Source organism: Phragmites australis, chromosome 14, assembly GCF_958298935.1.
Source record: "Phragmites australis chromosome 14, lpPhrAust1.1, whole genome shotgun sequence".
Classification (NCBI taxonomy): Eukaryota; Viridiplantae; Streptophyta; class Magnoliopsida; order Poales; family Poaceae; genus Phragmites; species Phragmites australis.
In genome coordinates this window covers 30,529,706-30,556,305 of record NC_084934.1, presented here as the reverse complement: position 1 = coordinate 30,556,305, position 26,600 = coordinate 30,529,706, and the positions used below count along the sequence as shown (strand labels likewise).

Here is a 26,600-nt window from a genome sequence, read left to right as displayed (position 1 = left end):
CTAGCTCACCTCAATCATACACTATTCTGAGGTTGTTTAGCCGATGATGACCTGGGATATATAAACATTCCATAAAGGTCATGCTAGACTATTATCACATTTTTTTCTTTAACTGCTAACGCTTACTTTGCTCTATTTTGATGCGTGTGACTACAGCCTCGCAGACTCGAAGATGACATGAACATGACAACCGCTAGCGTACCTTAATCGGAGGTACTCTGAGAGATGGACGTAATTAACTGAAGGCTTCACGAGGCCACGGGAACCAGGATGAAGCAGTCGACAGATCAAAAGAGCTAGTCAGATAGCGTGTGCGTATGAGTATAGAGCAGAGTGTTGTAATCGATGAAACTTGTACTTTATGAGTTCAGTAATGAATGAATAAAGCTCCATTTTTCTATTACATTGCTCTGATATTTCTTTTGTATATGATGGTATACTGGCACGCTCATGAACGATATATTCAAAGTTATACAATACACAGTTCGAAAGCCAAGTTTTGGATCCGCGAAACACAGTTGAAATTCAGCATCACCGAAATATAGTATTCCTTCCTTTCCTCCATACGGATCTTCTATTAGCACCAACCGCTCTCGTAGTTGCACAATGACAATAGTTGTTCAGTTCTTGCTGCATTCCATGGGAGTGCTGGCGATCTTGGCACGCCTGACCTTGATAATGCCAGAGACTGCAGTCGCGATGCCGCAGTTGGAGCCAGAGGTGAAACCAAGCGACACGGACATGCTCACCATCTTCTGCCACGGCGCTAACGCCCACGGCCTGGCAGGAAGACGCCCACACGCGCAGCTGAAAACCTGATAGAACCTCATAAGAAATTCAACAAACGCCTAGCGAGCAAATAGGGTGAGGTGAAAGAGGGTTCCACTTACACATTCGCCAAGCTCCACGAGCACAATGGAAGGGTGGAACCCGTCGAAGACGATGTGGCTGCGCGCAGCCAAGACCGACAGTAAGTCATCCATGGTACCCTCGCCAAGGCTGCTTCCATATGCGATGAGGATGCAATACAAGTTCCAGGCTTGGTTGCCGCTGGACTTAGGGTTCTTCTTGCTCCAGCCGTCGGATCCGAAAGTCATGGTTGATAATCGGTAGCGGCGGCTAACCTTCGGCCAAGCCGATGCACGCGGCCATTGCACTCTCCGTGCTACACCTTGTGCCACTGGCCGATTGACGCACAACTGACTACCCTAATCGGCCAACCGTCACTGCCACCAATGCACGCAACCACCGCTAGCCCAACCTACACCTAGAACCACCGCCCCGCCACAATCTTCCCTACCGCAGATCGTATCGCCCAATCGACGCCCTCAACGAGCACAGAGGTTCCCGTGGGGCTCAAGTGCGCGAGCAGTTGCATGGCAGTGTCGATGACGACATGGAGCGTGGCGGCACGGCAGCCGTCGCTGAGGCCAGGACACAACCAATGCGGGTGCGGGTGGCTTTGGCGGCTATGGGAGGGAAGTGGAGGGGGTGGCCGTGTTTCTCTAGGTGGTGGTGGCGGCGGCGACGGAGGGGAAGCAAGGAGACTGGTCTGCCCTAATTGGCCATCGCCGTCGCGGTACCATGGAAGAATAGAGATGAATAAGGGAATGAAACGAGGGCTTCGATCTAAAAAAAAACAATCCTCTGTTAATACCTAGCCCAAATTACTTCCATATCATTACTTTTTTTTCTAATAATATCCTCAAACTGCTAATACTAGCCACAAATGCTAGCATACTAGTAGTAGGAGTTTTCGCTAATATAGAGTACTATCTGAACCATTAGATGGAAAGAAATGGAGAGCTCGTGTTGATTTGCGGGCACTGTAAAGGTTCTCAAGAAATAATACGAGAGAAGTCGGTACCTGGCAACGGCAACCAAGCTGCTCTGCTCTGCTCCTCTGCGATCCGATTCGGATCCAACCAACACCCAGTTTTAGCATGTAAAAAATTCAACTTGGATTCAAAAGGGTGGTCAACTAGAAATCAGAACAGAGGAAATTGCAGCTTCAAAAATTGGAAGAGGGGGAGGAAGGCACCATCGCCAGACACCACACCGGCAATGTCTATTGGAGTGGGAGTGGAAATCCTTATTGGCAGCTGTTCCGGTTCTTGTCAAACTCTGCAGCAGTTTTTCTACTCTTTCAAATGTTTGCCGGGATGTCATCTGTTATACTATTAAAATAAGCTTCAGAAGTCATCATGTTCGGTACATCTAAAAATACTGGACTTGCTCAGTTGACTTGAGACATTGCAATTCACTTGAGTACTGGGACAAATAAATTCATCCCCCGTAAAGCCTACCTCTCCTGTCCCTCCTCGCAAGGGCCATGCACCACATAGTCAGAGATAGCTAAATGGGTCAGTCGTGCCGGCTCGGTACGATCCGGCTACGGCACGGCCTGATAGGTCCGGATACTGTAACGGACCGTGCCGTGTCGGCCCGTGTGCTGCGCCCTCGACCCATGGCACGACCCGTGAAGCACAGTACCGGGCCGGGCCGACCCGGGCACGGTTGCGGCACGACGGACCGTACCGGACCGCTGGACGGTGGGGCCGAGCGGTGGGGCGAGGCGGGCGGTGGGGCCGAGCGACGGGGCGAGGCGGGCGGCGAGGAGAGGCTGGGCCGACGGGCGACCAAGCCAGGGCGAGCGACACGACGAGGTAGCGCGGGGACGGGGGCGAGCTGCCGTGACGGAGGCGGGCGGCGCGAGCAGCCAGTGCGAGGCGAGACAACTCAAGGGCGGGCTGACGGTGTGGGGTGAGGTCGGCCGTGCCCGTACCAGTCCATCTAAACCGAACCGTGCCGACCCACCGACCCAGGCACGGCCCGTCTACCCTTGTGCCTGGACCGTGCCTACAGTGCCGTATCTCGGGCTGGTCCAGTTGGACATCTTACCACATAGCTCAATAAATTCAACAGTTACCAGACCGCCAAATCAAGTACATCTACCAACAGTTCGAAACTCAAGCACAAAAAGGCATATCTGGAAGCCAATTCAGTAAGAAAAGGTGATTACAGTGTTTACACATAAGTAGAGTATATGTTTACTTCCATTCCAGCAAAAATCTGTTCCACGATTAATCCAAAGAGCACCCTCATTAGCTATTTTAAAGAAAGAAATGACAACATTTGGCAGGGGGGATTTTCCCCCTACACAATGCACACTAGAAGGTACACCAAAAACTACAAGCTCCAAGTTATATGAGCTATTTCCTCAAGAATATCGAACTTTTCAATCGAGGTTGCACGTAGACAACAAACTGGTTAGCGCTTAGCAGCCAAATATGTTTTGTACGAATACAGTTAGTTTCAGCAAGCAATTATAATTGGATCCAGCAACTTATCATCCTCTCTTCAGTTTTTGCACTGAGCAGCAGGTTTGACTTAACCAGAGTCGTGTTTAGTTTCACCTGCATGCTGTAGAGTGGCTAGATCTTTTACCTTCCATTGCATCTTTCTTTTTCCGACAGTCCAAACAAAGATATGGACCGCCCCATGGCGCGTATGGGGAAGAGCAGTAACCATCTCCATTATCTGTCATCAAACCTTCAAATGGTTCTTGGTCTACTTGGCAGATTGCACAGCGAAAAGGTGGTGAAGCTGCTTTCAAGGACAAATTCCTACCCAACCTGCAATAGTAAGGTTTGGTTATTAATGGCACTGTATGAGAAAACACAGCGGTGTTAATAGATTAGCCTTTCTCAACAAAAACACAATATCCATCCGAAGTAGATATTGATATTGCTTCTTTGAGAACCACAAAATTTTCAGCAAGAGCCTTAAAGTTCAAAGCATCCCCAAGTCCTAACCACGTTAGAGAAGAGTTTGTTTATCCTAGGCTTCCAGCTGAAACATTTTCAGTGCCATTTATAGATAAGAGATTGAAATGTAGGCATGATGTAAAATACACCTGGAGCCAATATTGTTCAGTAAAACCGAAGCACAATGTCAAAAGAACCAATATGTTTTAATCTTGTATTACTAAAATACTAGAAGAAAATAGCAAGGGAAGATAAATTGTGAAATTGATGCCCAGGGTCATGGTATACACTATACAGCACACCAAATTGAGCTTAACATTCTCAACATTTATAAAAAGAAAGTAAAACACAATGAGTGCTGTTGTTTGGCAACATTTTTGGCTATGTTCGGTTGGTCCACATTTCGTTTTTTTTTTTTTTTTACTAAAATGGCTCTGGACTCTCAAACAAAAATGACACATGTCACCAAAAGTTTCATTGCACAGTCGTAGAAGATAACATAAGCCAGCAATGAGATAGGCACTTGATAGAAAATGGCATAAAGGAACCACGTAAAGGTAAAGCCCCTAGAGATACAGCAGACCCTCCAGATGCACTAAGGCTCTGCTTATTATAATCTTAAGCTGAAACAAACAGCTAACTTATTTATCCAGATTATTATAAACTGAAGCTCAGATTATAATAATCCCATAAGCTGTGAAAATAAGCTTATTTCAGCTTATTTTGACCTTCTACTATACTACCCATCAAATTTAAGGAAAATTACTCACGAATGCCACTCCTCCCACCCTACACCCGAATCTCCCACCCCCTATTGAGGGCATTGCAGACTTTTGCCAATAATCCAGACTCCAATAATCTAGATTACCAAACAGCTCACAACTTATTTCCCTCCAACTTATCATAATCCAACTTATTATAATCCACCATCTATATGCCGCTTATTATAATCTTGAGCTGAAACAAACAGGGCCTAAGAAATTAACAAGGTAGCCTGCTACCTTACTATTAGAGAATATTGCATAGCAATTATTAGAATTCAATGCATTGCCATGTATACTTGTATCTTCCTAGTTTAGCCCTCTAATTGAGGTCCTATAAACCTTCCTTATTCATGGTCTTGACTGATATGAAATGGCATCCTGGCTTTTTGGCTGTGTGGTGATTGCACCAATACTTTCCTTCTACATGATATCAGATTTCCAATACGGAGATCCACCCCTCCCCACCAATCCTCACCGAAGCCTAGACTCATGCCGCCGTCGCCAAGGCCTCGACAATCTGCTCCTTGCCATTGTCACCACCTTTCGCTGCTTCACCTCGTGCGCTCGCAATGGGTTCAACCGAACCTCTGCACAACACCTCGACTGCCATCTCCACGGCGGTCGCTGCCGCCTCCTCTTCTGTCAACGTCATCAACGTCAAGATGCACATTCTGACCGTGCTCAACTTCGTCGTCTCCAACTACATCAAGTGGAGTCAATTCTTCACGACGATGTGTGGCAAATTTGGTCTCCTTCACCACATCGACGGCACCGTCCCCGACGATCCTGCGTGGTTTCAAGCCGACTATGCCGTCGTCTCATGGCTCTTCGGCTCCGTCTCCGACGATGTTCTTGACATCACCATGGAGCCTAGCCAACGCGCCCATGATCTCTGGATTGTGATTGAGGGGAACTTCCGCAACAACAAAGAGCCTCGAGCAATCTACCTCTTCGCCCAGTTTCACTCCCTCGTCCAGGGTGACATGACGGTGATTGCCTACAGCCAATGCATGAAGTAGCTCGCCGACGCTCTACGCTACCTCGGCCACCCCATCTCCGACCCTCAACTCGTCCTCAATCTATTGCATGGCCTGGCTCCGCATCTCAGCCATCTGGCTAACCTCATCGTCGGGAAGGATCCCTTCCCGTCATTTGCCACTGCACATAATGCTCTGCTCCTGGCCGAGATGCGTGCCTCTCATGCTGTTGGCGTCCCTGTTGGGACCGCCCTCGTCACCCCCATCCCCGGCCCCCGCTTCCGGTGCAGGCGGGTGCCAAGGCACCGCCTGCGCCAACGCATCTTCCTCCAGCAAGCAGCGTGTTGGCAAGAATCGCGGACGCAGCATGCAGCAGCACTCGTCTCACCCTAATCCCTGAGCAGCTACTCAACAGGCTCTAGGTCCCAAGGTCTGTGGATCTGCTTCAACCCATGCACTGGCACCCAGTAGCGTCCCTTCAACAACTTTGCTGGTCTCCTTGGCATGCGGTCGTGAGCTCCATAGCAGGCTCTCACCACATTCACGCCTCCCTCTATGTCGGCACTAGTGCAACAATCCTGGGACTAGGCGGGTCTCATTGCTGCTATGAACGCTCTCTCGACCTAGACCCCAGGCCAGTGGGTTGTTGACTCGGGTGCCATAGCGGACATGACTGCGAACGAAGGTATGTTGCATTATACAGATCCCCCTCCCTCCCCTTCTCATGTCATTGTCGGTAACGGTGCCACCGTACCTATCTCTGCTAGTGGCACCTCCATTCTCCACACTCCTTCCAACTTTGTTCTTAACAACGTTCTTCTTGTCCCATCTCTACTGAAAAATCTTATTTCCGTCCGACAATTTACTCGAGATAATTCATGTACCATTGAATTTGACTCTCACGGTATTTCTGTTCAGGACCTCTGAACGCGGCGCGAGATCACTCGGTTCAATAGTGATGGAGACCTTTACATGTTTGTGGCCCCACCACCAAGCTCCTCGGCACAAACATTCCTCTTCATCTCCGCTCCATCATCCATCTGGCATCAACGCCTTGGTCACCCCGGCACTGCCACCCTTATCACCCTTCAGCAGTCCTCGCTCGTTGTTTGCAATAAATCAGATAGCAGTCTATGTCATGCCTATCAGTTGGGCAAACATGTTCACCTACCTTTCAGTAGTTCTAATACTTCTTCATCGTCACCCAAACGTCACCCATCTTAAATGTCTCTGGTTTTCAATACTATCTAGTCATACTTGATAATTTTTCGCATTTTTGTTGGACCTTTCCACTTAAACGAAAATTTGATGTTCACACAACCCTTGGTCATTTTCATGCTTACATCCATACACAATTTCATCTCCCCATTAAATCCATACAAGCTGATAATGGCAAGGAGTTTGTTAATAATGCTACCTCTGATTTTCTGCTTCATCATGGGATCCTGTTGCGTCTTTCTTGTCCATACACATAACAACAAAACGGCAATGCTAAGCGTGCTCTTCGCACTATTAACAATAGTGTTCGCACCCTGCTTCTCCATGCACACATGACACCACCATATTGGGTCGAGGCTCTTGTTGTCGCCACCTACCTATTGAATCGCAGACCCTCGTCTGCCCTCATCTGCCATTCACAACTCCACACCCCACCACCACCTATATAGTCAACCACCATCTTACTCCAATCTTCGCGCCTTCGGATGCTTATGTTACCCTAACATGTCCGCCACTTCCCCGCATAAGCTCACACCTCGTTCTGTAGCTTATGTATTCCTTGGATATCCTACCTCCCACGAAGGCTATAGGTGCCTCGATCTCTCTGCAAACCGTGTTATAATCTCTCGTCACGTCATTTTTTATGAGACCGTGTTTCCTTTTGCTTCCCAGCCTATCACCGCCAACACAACCATGGGTTTTCTTTATGCTTTTCCCTCTGCTCGCTCCTCTCCGCCAACAATACCTTGTGCACCCACAGTTCCTCATTCCTCTACGCACACACCAGGTGCACGCCTTCAAGGGCTCCCTAATGACGTCTTAGTTCTGCCCTTGGTCACGCCATGTCCCATGTCATGTGCCTTACCTCGTCCGTCAGCTGTCGCATAGGTGCTTTCACCTCCGACCAGCACTCTCCATCAACCGGCTGTTGCTGAGACATCCAATTGGTCCACGTCGGCCCAGGCCGAGCTACCACACAGCACGCATGTCCCGGTTCCACACCGACCGCATGAGCCTCTGGTCTACTCCAAGCGGCCACACGCTGCTGCGACCTCAGCGGCACCAGGCAATGCCTCTCTAGTTGCACCCCAGCTTGTCTCGCTGGCCACGACAGCTGCAAAGATGCCATCAGCAGCACACGTGCAGCAGCTTGTCATGCCTATACCGAGACCCTCCATTGGGCATCACCAGATGGTTACACGAGCTCGCACAGGCAATGTGAAACCGGTGGACCGCATGTCACTCTCTGCCGCCCACTCCACGGTTTCTGTCATTCCGGCTAACTATCGCAGCGCCCTCGCTGACATAAATTGGCACGCTGCGATGGCCGAGGAGTATAAGGCCTTGCTCGACAACGACACTTAACGCCTCGTACCGCGTCCATCGGGCACGAACGTCGTCACCGGCAAGTGGATCTACAAGCACAAGTACCACTCCGACGGCAGTCTTGCGCGCTACAAAGCTCGTTGGGTCGTTCATGGGTACTCACAGCAACACGGTGTCGACTACGATGAGACATTCAGCCCGGTGGTCAAACCGGCAACCATCCAGACTGTCCTCTCCATTGTTGCGTTTCGCTCCTGACCCATGCACCACCTCGACGTCAAGAATGTCTTCTTGCATGGCACTCTTGATATGACGGTCTACTGCTAGCAGTCCTCCGGCTTCGTCGATCCTACCCACTATGACCATGTGTGTCTTTTACAAAAGTCACTCTATGGTCTAAAGCAGGCTCCCCGAGCATGGTATCAGTGGTTTGCTACATACATTCGTCGTCTCGGCTTCGTCGCCTCTACTTCCCACACGTCTCTCTTCGTTCTCCGCGATGGCTCACACATGGCTTACTTGCTACTCTACGTCGACGACATCGTGCTCACCGCCTCCTCGAGCGACATGCTCCACCGGCTCATCGACATGCTACACTCGAAGTTCGCGATGACAGATATTGGTGTTCTCCACCACTTCCTCGGCATCTCTGTCACTCGCTCCTCCGTCGGGCTCTTCTTTCTCAGTGCCAGTACGCCTCCGACCTACTGCGTCGTGCCGGCATGGCTGAGTGTCACCCCACGACACCGATGGACCTCATGCAAAGCTCTCCGGCCATGACGGCACACCGGTGGCCGACCCGTCCGAGTACCGCAGCCTTGCGGGCGCGCTCCAGTACCTAACGCTCACTCGCCCCGACCTAGCATATTCTGTTCAGCAGGTGAGTCTTTTTATGCATGATCCACGTGAGCCACATCTCGCGTTGATCAAACGCATACTAAGATACATCAAGGACATCATGACCAAAGGCCTACCAACTCAGCTGCTTTATGAGTTTCGATCCAATCTTTGCGTCCGAACTCCTCCCATTGCGACTGCAGGCGGGTATTAGAGAATATTGCGTAGCAATTATTAGAATTCAATGCATTGCCATGTATACTTGTACCTTCCTAGTTTAGCCCTCTAATTGAGGTCCTGTAAACCCTCCTTATTCATGGCCTTAAACTGGCTATATATGAAATGGCATCCCGACCTTTTGGCTATGTGGTGATTGCACCAATACTTTCCTTCTACACTTACCATGCCACACAAAAGATATGTGACCATTTACACATCTATAAAAAAAGATAAAGTTCCCGTCATCTTTTTCCCCTAGACATTGTTGCACTGTTCACAGGCTCTACAGCACGCTCTGCCCGTTTGATGTGGCACACACAGAGGGATCTGGTCATCGGTACCGTTCCTTGAGTCCTCTTTCCATCTCTGCCCTCACTGCAACCCATCACCGTATCCCACCTGCTTCAACGAAGCCTCCCAAACCCTGATCCCCAATTCCCCACTTGATCTAGGAACGTCACACTCTCTAGGCGACTCCACCACCACGCACTGATCGGCCGAGCCCGAGCGTCTCTCCACCTCTGCCTCCTCCTTTGTCCCCTGTTTTTCCATCCGCTGGCACGCACGCCTCTCCGTAACCCTAGCTATCACCGCCTCTTCATGTCATCTATTTCTCTCTCCCGTCGCTCGTTGTTGGTTTCGCCATCAGTGTTGTAGCTAGGGTGCGACAGATCGGAGAGCCCCACCATATGCAAGCTGGCATAAATCTGTGGAGGTAAGCCTTTGCTCTAAATTTTGACTCTCTAATGCTTGAAAAAGTGCTACTACTACTTTGTGTTAAGGGTATAGAATCTTTATCCTTTACGTATTCATTAGTAAAGTCTTACATATTCGTTATTAGAGTCAATTTCGTGTACTCTCCCATGTACTCTATATATTGCCCCATTAGGGCTATTATTGAATACAAGTGCTATTCATAACATGGTACCAGAGCCAAAACTAGGGGTTTTTTTGCTGGTCGCTGGTCCTTTTGCACGTTGCACTTGCGTGCCCACCACCACCATAAATGTGGACGCTGTTCTTCAACATGGGCAGCCACGGCTCGTCATCCGCTGCATGATCGTGTCTTCGTTTTGGCGCTCCACCGCCATCCAGACGGCATGCTCTTCATCTTGAGCACGTCGTTGGTCTCGAGATCATTTTGATCCTGCCATTGCCTACGAAATCCTGAGCCACTACTCATATTCGGATAATCTTTGCACTAGACGTCTCCATCACCATCGTTGGTTTTCTCTGCCGGATCGCTGATCGCGTTGCTGATCTGCACGAATCGTTACCTCTGTTGTAACTGATTAATTTCAGCCGTTAAACATTGAAATCCTTTCTCCTGCTGTAGCTGACCAAACATTTTAACTGACCAAATTATGTGTGTAAGTTTGGTCGCCCACGGCAACATGCGGGGTTCCTGCTAATTATTATATATGGTCCATCAAAATCCAATATGTAAAATAGCTCACTGAATAGCACAAAAGAAAATGATACTGAACTATGACTAAGACATTGACACAAGAAGAATGCAGTAGAGCATTGCAGCAGCAATTAGAACATACCTTTCTTCTAACATTGCAGATCCTTCTTCAAATAACTCCTCCACAGAACCAAATGAGGCAGACTTGCCACCAAGCTTTCCAACTGAACTATGCGACCTTCTACGAAAAAGAAGTGACTTCAACTTGTTCTGATTTTTCTTTGGAGACAATTGCGGTGATGTCAAATGATCAGATGGGATGATGTCAACTACTACACAGGTGGTGTCATCCTTCAGCCCACTTGTTTTCAGAGCTTGCTGCACAGGTAATAATGGATGTCAAAATTGGCACTTGAGTCAATCACGCCTGTACTCTACAGAGCTTCTAGGTACAGCAGCTATATGCAGAATTACCTTAACCACAAGCTTTGCAGCCAGTTCTGCAGGCAATCCTCGGCACGCCTTTGCAGCTGCTTCATTGGATAGCGCATCCCATATGCCATCTGATGCTATTATTAGCCTTCCTCCGACATTTGATAGCTGAGATTACAAAATAACAAAGAAACAACTTTCACAGCTCAGCCTAAGATGCATCACAGCAAATTAAACGACAAATTCCCAGCATTTTGTAATTTGTATCAACCTTCACTTGCTTGACATGTGGAATGGGCACAATGAACTCCCCAACATCCATGTCTCCGATGGATCTTGAAAGGCATAAGCCACCTGGCCAGCACCGGAGAGGACCGACCTAACCCAAAACATTCACACAACAAAGCATCAGCAAAGGGCTTCTACATCTAATTCTTTACGGAGCATGGTCACTAGATCAATCCAAAAAAAAAATTGAATTGCTACCTCCTGGCCACCAAAGAGATTCAGCCGGCCGACCTCCCCACCGCTGGCCGTGACACGCTCCCGCTCCTCTTCGTTCTCCTCCAGCCGGTGGTCGACGGTCAGCAGCTGCACCTCGCCGCCCTGCGTGTCCAGGATGCAACGGGAGTCCCCCACCGACGCCACCGTGACCGTGAACCCATCGATGACCACCAGCGTTGCCGTCGTCCCGGACACCTCCCCTGAATGAACGTAGTCCCGTCATGTTTAGCTCCAAGCCCAGTAAGCGTGCGTGCTCTGAAACTGCCATTGCAAATGATGTGATCGGGCTCACCCTTGCGCTGGAAATCGATATCGGCCTTGACAAAGCCGGCGACGAGCGCGCGCGGCAGCGCCTGGAGCCAGTCGTCGCGGCCGATGTCCGGCGGCAGAGCGCTCATGACGTGCTCGAGCAAATGCTCCTTGCTGTACACGGCCGCCGACACCCCGTTGTGGCCGTCGAACACCTGCAGATCCAACCAGCCAAGAGCCATGAGATGAGCAGCAAACAGGAAGCATCAGTCGAGGGAGGCAGTCCGTACGGCGAATACGGAGAAGGCCGAGGCGGGATCGCCGGGGACGCGGAGGCAGTCGGGCTTGACGAGGAAGTAGTCCTCCCCGCGCTTGGCGAAGCCGGCGTGGCCATAACGCAGGGTTGGGCGCTCGGAGCCCCCGGCGCGGAGTTCGCGCCCAATCAGCGTGGCCAGGGGCAGCGCCGGAGGCAGCCTCCTCTCCTTCGCGGCGGTCGCCATCACCGCCCGCGCTCGCCTGAGGCGCACCGCACCTACCGCTTGCCTAGCTCCCAAGAAGACAGCTAGACGCCACCATTCCTCGCGCGGAGAAGCCCGGGGCAGAGGCAACGGCGAGGCGGGTCGGGCCCGGATGCGAGATTAAATCGGATGCCGCGCCCGTGAATTGGGATGTGAGAGGAGAGGAGAGGAGGAGGGAGGAGGAGGGGAGAGACTGGGAGAGGGGAGTCCCCTTATAGCTCAGCTCAGCCCAGCTTGAGCTTCAGCTGGCACAGTGAGGTGGGACTTGGGCAAATATGAGACTTGGGTTAGTTAGCTCAGCTTGGTCTGAGATCTAACTTAAATTTGAAGTTTGTAAAATAAAATAAAATGATTTATATTTTTAGTTTAGAATAAAAATTAGAGGATTCAACTAAATACTCTTAATCTATTCACAAATCCAGATTTAAGATTGGTTAGAACTAGATTTGAGCAGCTTTAAAAATTCTTAAATCTAAAGCTATACTAAACAGAACCTTAGTTTACAAGCTAGAGAAGAGCAAAGCACATACCGTCGATGAATAAAGCAGCTATGTGCCTGCACTGCATTCCTTTGAGTTCCACGGTGCATCTATCTTGTATCAGTGGCTGATCTGCCTGAACCGGTCGCCATTGCTCTCACTCTAACTTGATGATATTTAGGATCAACAGAAATTGGAAAAGGCTGTCTCCATATTGATTAATACAGTAGTAGTGTGCTGAGACAGCCAAAACGAAAGGGTCAGATTGCAAAAGAAAAGAAAAGGAAAGGCCAGCCAGGGCACCTCAACTGGAAAGCGAAGGCGACCGCTTTTGTTTAATAATCCAGCGTAATAACGCGTCAATTAGGTGGGACGATGAACCAAGGAATCAATTGTTAATTAAGTTGATGATGATCACTAATGCACTATGGTGCTGCCCTGCATCCACAACAACAGCAACACGGTTGGTCATCGGCATGCAGCATCCAAGTCCAAAAAAGCTACCTAATTATTATGGTGCGTGGTTAATTAACAGTGAGATGGACTGAGAATGATTGCATGGGAATTGACTTGAGTTCCAATTCAAAGAAATCTCTGTCAGTTGAGAAACTAAATCCCATTCCTCTCTTGACAACTCATGACAGTGCAATGCATGCCTAGCTTTTCTTGTACGTAACACGGGGAAATTAACCCCTTTTCCATTATATATAGCACAGACAGACAGACATGAAGGAGAAAGTGCTGGCGCTTCACGGACACTAGGATTTCTTGGTGCATGCGTCCGTCCGGGTTGAACGACATCGGCGAGGCCGAGGAAAGGAGCCTCAGGCAGGCGATCCGGCCAAGGTATTGTTAGGAGCTAGTATAATAATTTTTAATAAATTTTAAAGGTTCTTATCGTGAAGATGTGGTTTATGATAAGGTTTATACTATATTAATAATGGAGGTATATATATATATATATATATGTGTGTGTCGCGCGCGCAAGAACTCTCACCTTGTAGAGTTTTGCCTCTTTCTTTTTATGTTACGTTACTATTATAGTCTACTCCATTCCAGTATCGAGATGCACGGGCAATCGGAATAGTAGATCTCTGAAACCCTATCTCTTAAGATTTTACACTGGGAAATGACGAATAAGGTTTTTAGAAAACGCTCTGCGTAACTGCTCAAGTCCTTCACCACGGCTCGTCTTCCTGGTCGCTTATACGTCGTCCGCTGTCATCGTCAATAAATTCAGCGCATCATCAGCATGATCAATCGTGCTGTCAACACGATGCAACCAGCATTTTTAGCAACCTTCACAGCGCAGGACTAATACGTAAAAATCATGTTACTTGTACTTTATTTTCTACGGTTCCTAATTTCGAGTATAGTAGATCTAGACATATGTAGTGCTTTGATATATATGACTAGATTACGCTCTGATAATATGAACATGTTAGTTTATTAGTTTACGCTTATGAATTATTTATAAATTAAATTAAACCTAAAAGTATCGTATATTTTAACAATTCAAAAACCTTATTATAGGTACTTAAGTTTATCAATGTTTGAATTTGTCGATGCATTGAGGCCAGAAAATTTTTCTGGTGTACGTTTTAAGAGATGGCAAATCAAGGTCACTCTGTGGTTAATGGCGATAAATATCTACTAGGTAGCTAATGACAAGTTTGAAGGAATCCTTACTGCTGAGAAAAAAAGACGTTCATGGATACTGATACACTCTTTGTAGGATGCATTCTTAGTGTTCTCGGTAACCGTCTTTGTGATGTGTACATGTACATACAAAGTGCGAATGAGTTGTGGGATATACTGAATGTTAAATTCGGTGCATCAGATGCAAGAAGTGAAATGTATATCATGGAGCAGTATCGTGACTAAAAGATGGTTGAAAATCGCTCTGTAGTTGAGCAAACTCATGAGGTTCAGTGCATCATGAAGGAACTCGAACTCCTCAAGATCAATATACCCGATAAGTTTATGGTTGGAGGCATCATTGTCAAGTTATATCCTTCGTGAAGAAACTTTATCACTGCTCTGAAGCACAAGAGACAAAAGGTTATTGTTAAGAGTTTGATCGCATCTCTTGATAAAGAAGAAGCTTGGGCTAAGGATGTGAGTTTAAAAGGAAGCGAGGGATAGACTAACGCTAATATAGTGCAAAAGTCCGTCCACAACCAGAACAAAGGGAAAGATAATAAGCCAAACAAAACTACCACCTTCAAGAAGAATAAGATAAACACAGCAAAACTATCTTGCTTTATGTGCGGTGAGATTGGGCACTTCGCTAAGGATTATCCAAACTGCTAAGGAAGAAAGGCTCCACAAAAACAGAACTCAAAGACTGCTAATGTGGTTGTGAGGATCAGTGCGTCCTAAGAGAGGGTGAATTATGACACTTAAAAACCTAAATCAAATTGGCTCCAAAAACTTCACAAGATAAACCTATCTCAATTTCTATTTAAATATGCTCTAGATTTATCTAGTGTGTCTACTCTACCACTCAAGAGAATTGCAAGCTACTCTAGCAAGATAAATTGCAAGAATGTAACTGCGAAAACATAAATAAGGTAGAGAAACAAACTCGGTACAAGAGATTTTTATCCCATGGTATCGATAGTATGAATATTACCCCTAGTTCACATTGGAGCTCTATCAAGGATATGCTCCGTCGGCACCTAGTCATGACTCTTGAGCCACCAAACCACTAGGGCAAGACCTCAAACCAGATGAGCCACCAATCCACCAAGGAGAGGCCTCATCACTAGCCTCTCCTCCGATCACTTACCATCGTGATCACTTCAGAGCTTGAGCCACCAAGTTAAAGGTTTTCACGTTCCCGTACACGTGTTTTGCCGCCGTTCCATACTAAGTTAGAGGGTCAATAAGTTACCAGTGAGTCACAAAGACTACAAGGCGCTAGCGTACCTCTCAGTACATGGTTGGATCACTCCTTGATCCACTCCCTCTGCAGCAATCACCTAGCAACACTCTCTCTAGGCCTGTAAACATTAATCACTTATTAATCTTGTGCTTAATTATCTTGGACGATCACTTTAAGCACTTTGGTGGCTTAGATATCTTCTTAAGTGTATATGGGATTCTCTGGATTCAGCAGTATACCACACATTCAAATGACTGAGTTGAGAGGTATTTATAGCTTCGAACCCGTCAACTAGCTATTTTCCTAACGACTCAGAAAAGCTGTTAACAGCGGATTGTCCGATAACAACACTAGTACAAACATTGAATCCTCCAGTGAGTGCAACCTCAAAAACTAGCTGTTAGAACTCCACTCAAGTCTCTATAAATACCGGACACTCCGATGTACCTTCAAAGCTAGGTCCACTGAGTTATCTTGAGTCATTCGAGCCTTTGCAACCTCTCTATATAAAATGCTCCGATGCATTCATCCGGTGTTTATTTTATTAACACTAGACCATCTGGTGAGTTAAATCTTCTCTTCTTTTCCCTGAAAATACTCTGCCACAACTATCTCTGTGATCACCGAACTATCCGGTGAGTTGATCTTCATTTTCAGCACTTGAAATCGCCTCTATAAGAAATGCTACGTTGCTTTATACCCTTCATCACCAGACTATCCAGTGCCTTCAAATCTTTCTACCCCAAGGTAACTTACATACAAAGCATCGGACTATCTGGTGAAGTTATCAGTCTTCACTTTACCTCTGGATAAAATACTCCGATGAGTTCAACCTCTGAACACTAGATCATCCGGTATAGTCATTTTGTCCAAAACTTGTCCAATTAAATCAATCTTGAGTTCAGCTGCGGTGGATTCTTTATGCATTGCATCCATGAGACCTATTAAAGCATATGCTTAACAAACATGTTAGTCTCACTTACTATATTATCATTAATCACTAAAATCACAATCATGACCTAATAAGGTTATTTTCGCTACAGTGGTGACCATCGGTAGAGCTAGAAACAGAGCTGCAAGGTATGGAAATATACCTTCAGTGTTTTCATTATTTAAGTCTACTAATTAGTGGATTGATACAGGGGCCAATGTTCATATGTGTGCTCATATCTCAATGTTCTCTTCCTATCAGGTCGCTCAGGATTCCTCCGTCCTAATAGGGAATGGATCACATACTTCTGTTCATGGTGTTTGCACGCTAGATCTGAAGTTTACTTCGGCAAAGATCGTGCAGCTAAGGAACATACAACATGTCGCTACAATGAATAAAAATCTAGTTAGTAGCTCCCTTCTCTATAGAGACGGGTTTAAGGTGGTGTTCGAGTCTAATAAAGTAGTAGTGTCAAAGCATAGACAATTTATTCATAAAGGCTATGAGTGCAGAGGCTTGTTCCATTTTTCCCTTTTTGATTTCAACAATAAGTCTGTGAACCATATTTGTGGCAATGTTAATGATGATGTAGTATTTGGTACTCACGATTATATCACTTAAATTTTGGTTCTATGACTCGACTTTCTAGTATGAGTTTAATTCCAAATTTTTTCATAGTCAAAGGTTCTAAGTGTCATAGTTGCGTGCAATCAAAATAACCTCGTAAGCCTCACAAGATAATCGAGGGGCACCTTTAGAACTCATACATTCATATCTATGTGAAATAAATGGTGTGTTGACAAAATGTGGAAAGAAGTATTTCACGACGTTAATTGATGATGCGACTAGATTTTGCTATGTATACTTGCTGAAAATGAAAGATAAGGTTCTAGATCACTTTAAAATCTATAAAGCAAAAGTTGAGAATCAACTAGAGAGAAAGATCAAAAGAATTAGATTAGATCATAATGGAGAGTATTTTCTAGTGACATTGACTTTTTTTTGTGAGAAACATAAAATTATTCATGAGAGGATGTCTCCTATTCACCTTAATTAAACGGGATTGCCGAAAGGAAAAAACGCACACTGACTGACTTGGTTAATGCCATGTTAGATATTGCGGGATTATCTAAGGCATGGTGTGAGAGGTCCTATTGACTTTGTGTCATGTCCTAAATAGAGTTCCTCTCAAGGATAAGGAAAAATCCCCATATGAAGAATGGAAAGGGAGAAAGTCATCACTTTCTTATTTGCGCACTTGAGGTACTTTGGCGAAAGTCAATGTACCAATAACTAAGCGCAAGGTCGGACTTAAAATAGTGGATTGTATCTTTCTGGGATATGCTCATCAGAGCATTGCTTATAGGTTTTTAGTGGTTAAATCTGAGGTACCTGATGTGCATGTCGATACAATAATGGAGTCTTATGATGCAATATTTTTTAGTACATGTTTCCTATGAAAGATTTATATAACATGTCTAAACTATCTTCTGAGATAATTCTGAGATCCTGAGGAGGATGACAATGATGCTCATAGGAGGAGTAAGAGATAAAGGACTGCAAAGTCTTTTAGTAATGATTTCACTGTGTACCTTGTAGATGATACCCCCAAGTCTATTTTAAAAATATTTGCACCTCCAAATTCATACTACTAGAAGGAGGTTGTTCGGAGTAAAATGGATTCTATCCTCGCAAATGAGACTTGGGAGGTCACAAGACAACCCTATGGATGCAAACATGTGGGTTGCAAGTAGGTGTTCAAGAAGAAGCTTAGGTCGGACGATACTATTGAAAAGTACAAGGCTCGGATTGTGGCTAAGGGTTATACCCAAAAGGAATGTGAAGACTTCTTTGACACTTATTCACCTATTGCCAAATTAACTACTATCTGAGTGTTACTTTTCTTAGCTGCCACACATGATCTTATCGTTCATCAGATGGGCGTTAAGACATCTTACCTTAATGGAGAGTTGGATGAGAAAATTTATATGAAACAACTTGATGGTTTGTAGTAAGAGGTCAAGAAGGCATGATGTGTAAGTTGTTAAAGTCCTTCTATAGTCTTATACTAGCTCCTAAGCAATAGCATGAGAAGTTCGATAGAACTTTAACATATGTAGTTTTTTGGTTAATGAGACAGATAAATGTGTGCACTATTGACATGTTGGGGGTGAGGGAGTTATATTGTGCTTGTATGTTGATGACATACTGATATTTGAGACAAACCTTGAAGTGGTTAATGAGATCAAGTCTTTTTTTATCTCAAAGCTTAAATATAAAAGATCTGGGTGAGACTGATGTAATCTTAAATATCAAGTTAATCAAATGATAGAATAAGATTACTCTTACACAATCTTATTATGCTGTGAAGTTCTTGAGCCGCTTTGGCTACCAAGACAGCAAGCCTTCTCTAACATCTTATGATCCTAGTGTGATACTTCAAAAGAATAAGAAAATTGGTAAGGACTAACTGAGATACTCTTAGATTACTTGATCGTTTTTTTTATACCTCTCCACTAGGTACAGCTATAGTATCTATTCATGAGTGCGCACTCACCCCACACATAATACACGCACACCTAAACACACCTCACACACACACAACCAGCTCTACAACTACACACAGCTTGAAGGTCGCATCCTTAGAGAGATCACCAGGACCCACCATGGATCCCGTAGACAACGGGCACGTCGTAATACCTTTGTGGCGTCATGCGGGAGAGGCTCGAGAAATTATTCAAGCCCGAACGCCTAGGTGCGAGACAGGGGATCGATCCCCTGTTGGCTTAGCACCACACTGGTGCCTTGCTACTGAGCTATACGCTTTTTCGCTTATATACTTAGATTATTGGATCACTTATGTACTTGGTTGGTGCTACAATGCCTGACATCTTATTTGATGTGAGCAAATTGAGCTGATTTACTCCTAACCTAGGCGATGAACATTGACATGCATTCGAGCGAGTCGTGCGCTATTTGCTTGGTACTATGAGTTATGATCTTCACTATTCTAGATACCCATCGATACTGGAATGTTATAGTGATTCAAACTGGATATCTGATGTTGATGAGATTTATATCATAAATGGATATGTATTCACTCTAGATAGTGTTGTTGTCTTATGGAGGTCTTGCAAATAGACTATCTTGACGAGACCAACTATGGAAGCAAAACTCACTGCGTTAGATACAACTACTGTTGAGACAGAATGACTGCGTGAGTTGTTGATGGACTTGCATGTGGTTGAGAAACTGATACTGGCTATTTTTATGAATTATGATAATCAGACGCTTATTATCAAATTAAATATTTCTAAGGATAATGAAAAGTGCACAAGGCATGTAAAGAGACGATTGAAATTTGTCGGGAAATTGAAAAATTATAGAGTGATAACCTTGGATTATATCAAAATAACTAAGAATCTGGCAAATCTCTTTACAAAGGGACTATCACGTAGTGTGATAGATAATGCATCAAAGGAGATGAGTTTAAGACCCTATGTGAATTATACCATAGTGGTAACCCAACCTACGTGATAAGAGATCCTGTGAATTAGAACTGGAAAGAACAAGCTATTGATCTAACTGGAGGAGGGTACCTTTGTTTTTTATCCACTCGAGTGAAGATGCAATACTCTCATAGATCTATAAGGCAAGTTGGTTATTGCCTTAATATGTTCTGTTGACTTTAAGTAACGAAGATGCTAACGTACAGGGCTTCTTGAAAGAACACACTTATATGAGCCTGACTGTTGGTCTCAATCTATAAGATTTGAGTGATCTCTAGTAAACTCATGAATAGATCATGAAGTACGACTTATATGCTCCACCCGTGGGGTAGTTTACTGGCAGTCAAGTATCAGTTATGACTTTAAGTGAAACTTATTTGCACAAAACTTGTAATTCAAGGTGTAGTCTATTGTTCAAGTTGTGAATGAGAATAGCTTTATGTTCTAGTTAGATGTTCAACTTAACAGTCTCCACTGAAACACTGTTATATCAAACAACAGTAGGAAATGGCAATTGTCTATGGGACTTTGAGCTCTGATAGGGAATTGTTAAAATTATAGGGGCGAAACTCGTATAATAATTCTCAATAAATCTTAAAGACCCATATTATGGAGATGCGGCTCATGATGAGGTCCACCCTCTGTTAGTACCATATTGCTAATAGAGGTGAAGATGGAGGATTTCTCTCTATATATATGCAAGGACTCACACCTCATCGGGTGAAAAATAAATAGATTGCTAATTGATAGTAACTTTTAAATTGAGAACGCACTTATTACATGAGTCTATATAAGAATTAGGATCTTACATATTTCTTTTTCTGTTGCGCTGCCGTTGTAATCTATTTCATCATAGTGTCGCCGTGCACCGGTAATCGAAAGAGCGTGTCTTCAAAATTCTCGCTCTTGAGATCCTGTGCAAGTATATAAATCTCCTGCATGCGAATTAGTCTTTTGCTGGTGGCCTCTAGTTACACTCTGGCCTCACCAAGGCTACGGCCTGACAACATCTTGGGCTGAGCCGTATCACTTGATTTGGGCGTGACAACGAACGTTGCAGCTGAGCTGGGCTTGCCTGTTCTGCGATGATCGTTGATTTTTCAAGCCAGATGACCGGATTCCCAACACCAGCTGCTTGCCTTGCTGCTGCATGCATCCAAGACAAGACAGTTATATTGCAAAGTATTGTTTCTTTTCGTTTCACTTGTGTGGATATATGAGTCTTGGAAACCTAGCTTGTCCGGCAAAGAAGTTAACTTTGCGCGCGGTAATGCACGGATCTGAAATGCAATCTCCTTTGCTGATGCACTCAACCGGTAAAGCACGTACACACACTGTATTTCGGATTCAACCGGAGACGATTGTCAGGCAGGGCCGGTAAAGCCCTTGCAACCCCATCAGTCCCAAGATGTTAAATCCATGCGCTTATGTTCATCAGAATCATGCATGATGCTTTACCTGCACATACACTAGTACCTGGGCTCTTACACGTTTAAAGTGAAAAGGTAATGGTGATTAAAGAAATAAATCGAAGCTAGCTAGATGAACATGGAGCAGCTGCAGGGTCGAAGAATAAACAATGCCACTACTGGTCGAGCACGTACTGAAGGAGAAAGAGGTTACTGCTGATGCAGGGCTGCCACTACTGGTCTGGTGCTACCCGTTCTTGGTCATTTTTTTTCTGCCAAACAAACAGATAGGAGTAACTCTCTCTTCTTTAATCTTTATACATACTCCTGCCTTAGACGACTCGTGCTCTGCTCGTGCAGATCTTCTGTAAAATAAGATACATCAGGGTAGTACAGATCAGATCAGATCCAACTGAAAGACCATAAACAATTTTGCAACCCGCAAGATTGAGTCAGGAACACAAGCATAATGCAGGAACGTGCGTGCATCCCAAAAAACTCTGAATCCACCCTAGTGACGCACGCAGCAATGCTCCAATCACCTACTGTAATAACTAACGAACGAACGAACGATCATGCGCAGTCCGTTTCAGTTCAGCAGAGCTTTCATTTGTTCAGCAAGCTGCAGCAACCAAATGAAAAAAAATGGCACCGGACCACGTGAAACCCATCATCCTGATTCCTGCCTCTCAACAAAAGCTGTCATCGTCATAGTATACTTATCATGCAAAACATCACGGTATACTTGTCTCAGAATTTTCAAAAGCACTCTTCTCTAGTCTCAAAAGGCGAACGTCCTTTGTGCGCATGAGTTTGTAAACTGTAAAGTGATACATGCATGGGGCTGCTAGGCTACAAGAAAGCCTCGTCGTTTTCAGGTAGGCCGCTTCTCTGATGCTGAAAACCACCTCCTAATCATGCAGCAACTCATGCAACTTCCGATGGGAGCTGGTACTGCATCAGGTGAGGTCACATGGAGATTACATCATCGGTGCAAGAATTAGGCTTGTGTCTGCTGCTACATCGATATTCCTCAGGGCCGAAGTGGTAAGCCACAACGATCGTGTCAGTGTTTGTAAATTGTAACCGGAGAGTCCATCTCTCTCTCTCTCTCTCTCTCTCTCTCTCTCTCTCTCTCTCTCTCTCTCTCTCTCTCTCTCTCTCTCTCTCTCTCTCTCTCTCTCTCTCTCCCTCTCCCTCTCCCTCTCCCTCTCCCTCTCTCTCCCTCTCTCTCCCTCTCTCTCTCTCTCTCTCTCTCTCTCTCTCTCTCTCTCTCTCTCTCTCTCTGTTGGTTGACAATATCAATATTGTTAGAGAAAAAAGGAAGACAAGAATGCTAGCACTATTTCCTTCATGGGGCCATGCATGACTCAGAGAGCACACAGGCAGGGCCAAGATTATTCAGTTTTGATTGTACCCTATAGCTGCTGCAGGCGCGAGCAGTTTTCACCCCTGCAACGCAAAACACGTATGGACATGGGCACCAGCATGCATGAGTGCATGACGCAGATTTCAGATGCAGGAGGGGTCACTTTCCCTTGCACCGTGGACGACGACGAGGAGCATGACTGCGTGATCTGATCTGGTGGCGCCTGCCTCCTTGTCTGCCTGTCTGGCTCACATCATCTTCCATCACACAAGCATGGGCCGTCGCTGCATGCCTTCATTAGCTCGGACAGACTTATCCGTGTCCATCTGCTTTACCTTTACAGCCTTGCCCCTCTGAGATCTGAATGCTACCATTACCATGTGTGTGATGCCATTCCTTGTGTTGCACCAGACATCGTAGTTCATCAGCTTCCTGGAGGTATGTTACAGGTAGACTGCAGAATCTTCAGATAAGAAAAGGAAAAGGAAAACTGTACAAAATTTGCAGTACCAAGGAGAAGATTTCAGAAGAAAAATCTTCAGATAACAAACTCGCAAAGGACCTGATGTCACACCCCAAAATTTCAGTTTTGGGATGTGACCATATTTTTTGAAACAATAAAATAGCATTTTTACTATTTATTTAAAAGTCTTTCCTAATTTTTGGCATTTTAAAAAAGAGTTTATTTCCGGTGATAAAATATTTTATTTGGGTTCAAAGCTTTCCAAAATGCCTCTTTGAAATTTTCTGGATTCTATTTGAGAGTATTTGCTATTTATTTGGATTTTATTTTATGCTTTTATTATTTTTCTGAAAATGCTTTAATTCCTAAAACCAGAAAATCCTCTTAGGCCAAATCTTAACCAAACCCCGGCTCAAATCCTAACCTAAACCCAGTCCCACTCTTTACCCCCACCTGAGCTGAGGCCAATTTTTTTTTCCATTCTTGGATCGAGCCAGCTGAAGCCCAGCCTCTCTCCCGGCCCACACTCCCTCCCTCCTCTCTCTGTCGTGTCGGCCCACTTGTCATCCCCCACCTCTCGCTCTATCTCTCTCTCCAACCGCTGTCGCCGCATGATCTCCACCAACGCCCCACGTCACCCGCTCCCTCTGCCCTCTATGTAGGCCAGTCTCGCGCGTAGCCCTGCGGTTCCGCACCCCATCCTACTGCCATGTCGTTCCTCCAAACCCGGAGCACTGTCGTGACAGTCGTCTTCTCTGGTCGCCACCTAGCGTCGTTGCGCTGCCTCCTCCCTTGGTCTCTAGTCCGAGCGAGGCCACCCTTAGCTTCAATGCATCACAAGGAACCCCTCCCCCTCCCTCTGTGCATCTCTTGTGATGCAATAGACCACCGGGAGTCGTCGTCACCATACAACCGTGGCAGTCGTTGATCCTCTTCATCGTGCGCGTGCCTCCACATGTCGCAACCGAGGACGAGCACCTCCTCGAGTCCACGGCAACGCGACCACCTCTTGTAAGCCGGCTAACGTCACACCCGACCCGTCATCGCCGTCAATAGGGTCGCCTCATCGTCGTCCCCTCCATCAAGCGCACGCCCCCACCCCATCTCCGGCAGAGCTGAGCCCACCCGCGGTGCCCACACATCAGCGTTGTGCCGTGGAGTCACCCCCATGTCGCTCTTGTGCCTCGCATCTCCACCTCCACCGACCTCAGTGCGCCGCCGCCGACTTCCTCTACCGTGCGCGTGCTTCACCGTGATTCTGGTCAAGCCAAGCAGCCCCACGGTCCGGTCTAACCACGACACGATGACCTCACATGCACCACTCCTCACCGTTCCCGAGCACCCGATCGCCGGCGGCATACGCCAGGGAGAGCTCACCGAGCTCTCTGCTCTGCTCCCTCGTTGATCCCGCTCTCTAGGTGAGAATTGCAGAAACCCCCTTCCATTTCTCCTTTTACCCATGTCTTTATTTCCTATTTAGAATATTTATAAGTTAGACCCTGCTGTATATGGTTAATTCTATTCCAGCCCTTGTAATTCAAATAGAGTACATCATTTCAAATCTTGTTCAACGAATTTCGCTTAAAATCCAAGCCTTTGTAAATTCATCTAAATTTGGCAATTTTTCAATTAATCATCCTTGTTCATGTCCGATAATTAATTGGTCATGTAGTACTATATAATTCTAATATTATTTTAGTAGCTAGATGCATATCAAATGGCTTCAATGTATAGAGATCACATATTGTTACACATAAGATATGAACTCAATATTAAACTAATATTTAAAAAATTATATAAGATCTCACATGTCAATATTCTTGGGCATCTTTGTACGTCCATCTTCAATAAAACCCTAGTTTTTGACGTCTTCATGTTAAATCTAGTCAGCCTAGTTCTTTCTTCATCAACCCCAATCCTATATCATTTCCCCTTTTGATTTGCAAAGTGGGTTTTATTTTGTATTTATTTGGCTTTGCTTTTAATTGCATGTTTATACGAGTAGAGCACGACGTGTATAGAAGAATCAGTGATCTATAAAGTCAAGACTTCAGAATATTCTAGGACCTTGTTTACAAAGATTAGATAGCGGTATCCAGGCAAGTGTCCTTGATCACATTGACCCTACTGTAGAAAATGTGTCTTTTACTTTTAGTTGTATGCTTGTCGATATGAATCTCATTGCTAGGGTTTACTAGATTCTTAAATGATTATCCTTATCACTTGAGTTGTAGTTTAGGTGTCAATGGTAGAAATGCTTAGTTATGCTGTCGAGTCGGATGGTTTAAATGTTAATCTATTAAATGGTCTATGCAACATAAATCGATTTGGGTAACCTTTGTAGCAACATGGATCATAGGAATCTAGTCAGGTTGGTTTGATTAGTATGGCTGCTATGTGCGTATTGGGTAATATGCCAGTACCTGTTTTAGATCCTAAAGACTGGTTTATGGACATGTAATCCGACACAATAGCGCGACTATGAGGCTTATATGGGTACGGCCTGGTCAATTAATTAGGTGTGCTAATTATTCTGTACGCACCAATTGGTGGTTGAGTGAGACAAAAGGGGGCCTCTACAATTGATGAAATCCCTGTTAACGGTAAAACTTTAATGGGTGTGCATAGATTTGGAGGTACTTTGTAAAGGCCTTGTAGTGGGATCCCGGCTCTACACATCAGAAATGTGAAACAACACGAATCACGACTCGTGAGTAAAGTGTGCAACCTCTACAGAGTATAAAACTGATATATCAGTCATGCTCACGGTCAAGAGTGGTTCTGGACTTCTTCATGATTAGTGGGGGATCTATGATGGTTAATTCTGATAGTCGGGTGGTGGTAACCAGATGAGTTGGTAGCCGAATATGAAATATCTGATGAGTTTGGTAGTCGAATGAAATCCGATAAGCTGTTTCTCTTAATGTTGGTGTCGTCACACATAGTAATAGGACTGTTATGTCTTTTTAGTTCTAGATTTTGATGACTTAGTTTCAGTAAACTTGAGTCATTCTTTTATTATCTTAAGCTCTCATGTTATATTTTTTCACACTTATGGAGTACGATATATATTCATACTTACTATTTTCAATAATAAATAATGCTCAGTTAGAGAATACTTTGTGGAGATCAAGGAAGCTGAAGACGAAGTGTCCTAGGTCGCGTCGCCTGTGTGCTCTGAAGTTTTCGTTGGAGTGTTCTCATGTTCTTCCGTTGCTGCTCAAAACTCTAGTATTTGTTTCAATAAAGCTGTTTTATTCGATATAATACGGTTTATCACAAATAACGTGACTACATATATGATAAAACTAATCTTATTATACATGTAGTTTAT

At 45.2% G+C, this 26,600-nt stretch overlaps 2 protein-coding genes across 3 annotated transcripts; both read right to left on the bottom strand.

Moving 5' to 3' along the window:
- Positions 1-336: 336 nt before the first annotated feature.
- On the bottom strand, positions 337-2,250 carry LOC133890514 (uncharacterized). 2 transcript variants are annotated; one of them, XM_062330905.1, is made up of 2 exons: positions 891-2,250; positions 337-815 (listed from the first exon to the last, which is right to left on the bottom strand). In XM_062330905.1, the coding sequence occupies exons 1-2, from the start codon at positions 1,095-1,097 to the stop codon at positions 621-623; spliced, it is 402 nt and encodes a 133-aa protein (XP_062186889.1). In that variant the 5' UTR covers positions 1,098-2,250; the 3' UTR covers positions 337-620. The 2 variants fall into 2 exon arrangements, with proteins under 2 accessions (XP_062186889.1, XP_062186888.1); XM_062330904.1 differs by having other exon boundaries at positions 337-807.
- Positions 2,251-3,005: 755 nt separating this feature from the next.
- Positions 3,006-12,430, bottom strand: LOC133890513 (probable protein phosphatase 2C 33). The gene is made up of 7 exons (XM_062330903.1): positions 11,992-12,430; positions 11,745-11,916; positions 11,435-11,652; positions 11,220-11,327; positions 10,991-11,116; positions 10,659-10,894; positions 3,006-3,635 (listed from the first exon to the last, which is right to left on the bottom strand). Exons 1-7 carry the CDS (start codon positions 12,199-12,201, stop codon positions 3,413-3,415), a joined length of 1,293 nt encoding a protein of 430 aa, XP_062186887.1. The 5' UTR covers positions 12,202-12,430; the 3' UTR covers positions 3,006-3,412.
- Between the last annotated feature and the right edge of the window lie 14,170 nt (positions 12,431-26,600).

What these genes read in the sequence shown, in the direction of transcription:
- LOC133890514 (XM_062330904.1), bottom strand. Translation starts at nt 1,097, where the DNA reads ATGACTTTCGGATCCGACGGCTGGAGCAAGAAGAACCCTAAGTCCAGC. An exon ending in TCGTGGAGCTTGGCGAATGT is followed by an intron (nt 808 to 890) that starts GTAAGTGGAACC and finishes TCAGGTTTTCAG; the next exon opens with CTGCGCGTGTGGGCGTCTTC.
- LOC133890513 (XM_062330903.1), bottom strand. Translation starts at nt 12,201, where the DNA reads ATGGCGACCGCCGCGAAGGAGAGGAGGCTGCCTCCGGCGCTGCCCCTG. An exon ending in TATCGATTTCCAGCGCAAGG is followed by an intron (nt 11,653 to 11,744) that starts GTGAGCCCGATC and finishes ACGTTCATTCAG; the next exon opens with GGGAGGTGTCCGGGACGACG. An exon ending in CTGCAAAGCTTGTGGTTAAG is followed by an intron (nt 10,895 to 10,990) that starts GTAATTCTGCAT and finishes TTACCTGTGCAG; the next exon opens with CAAGCTCTGAAAACAAGTGG.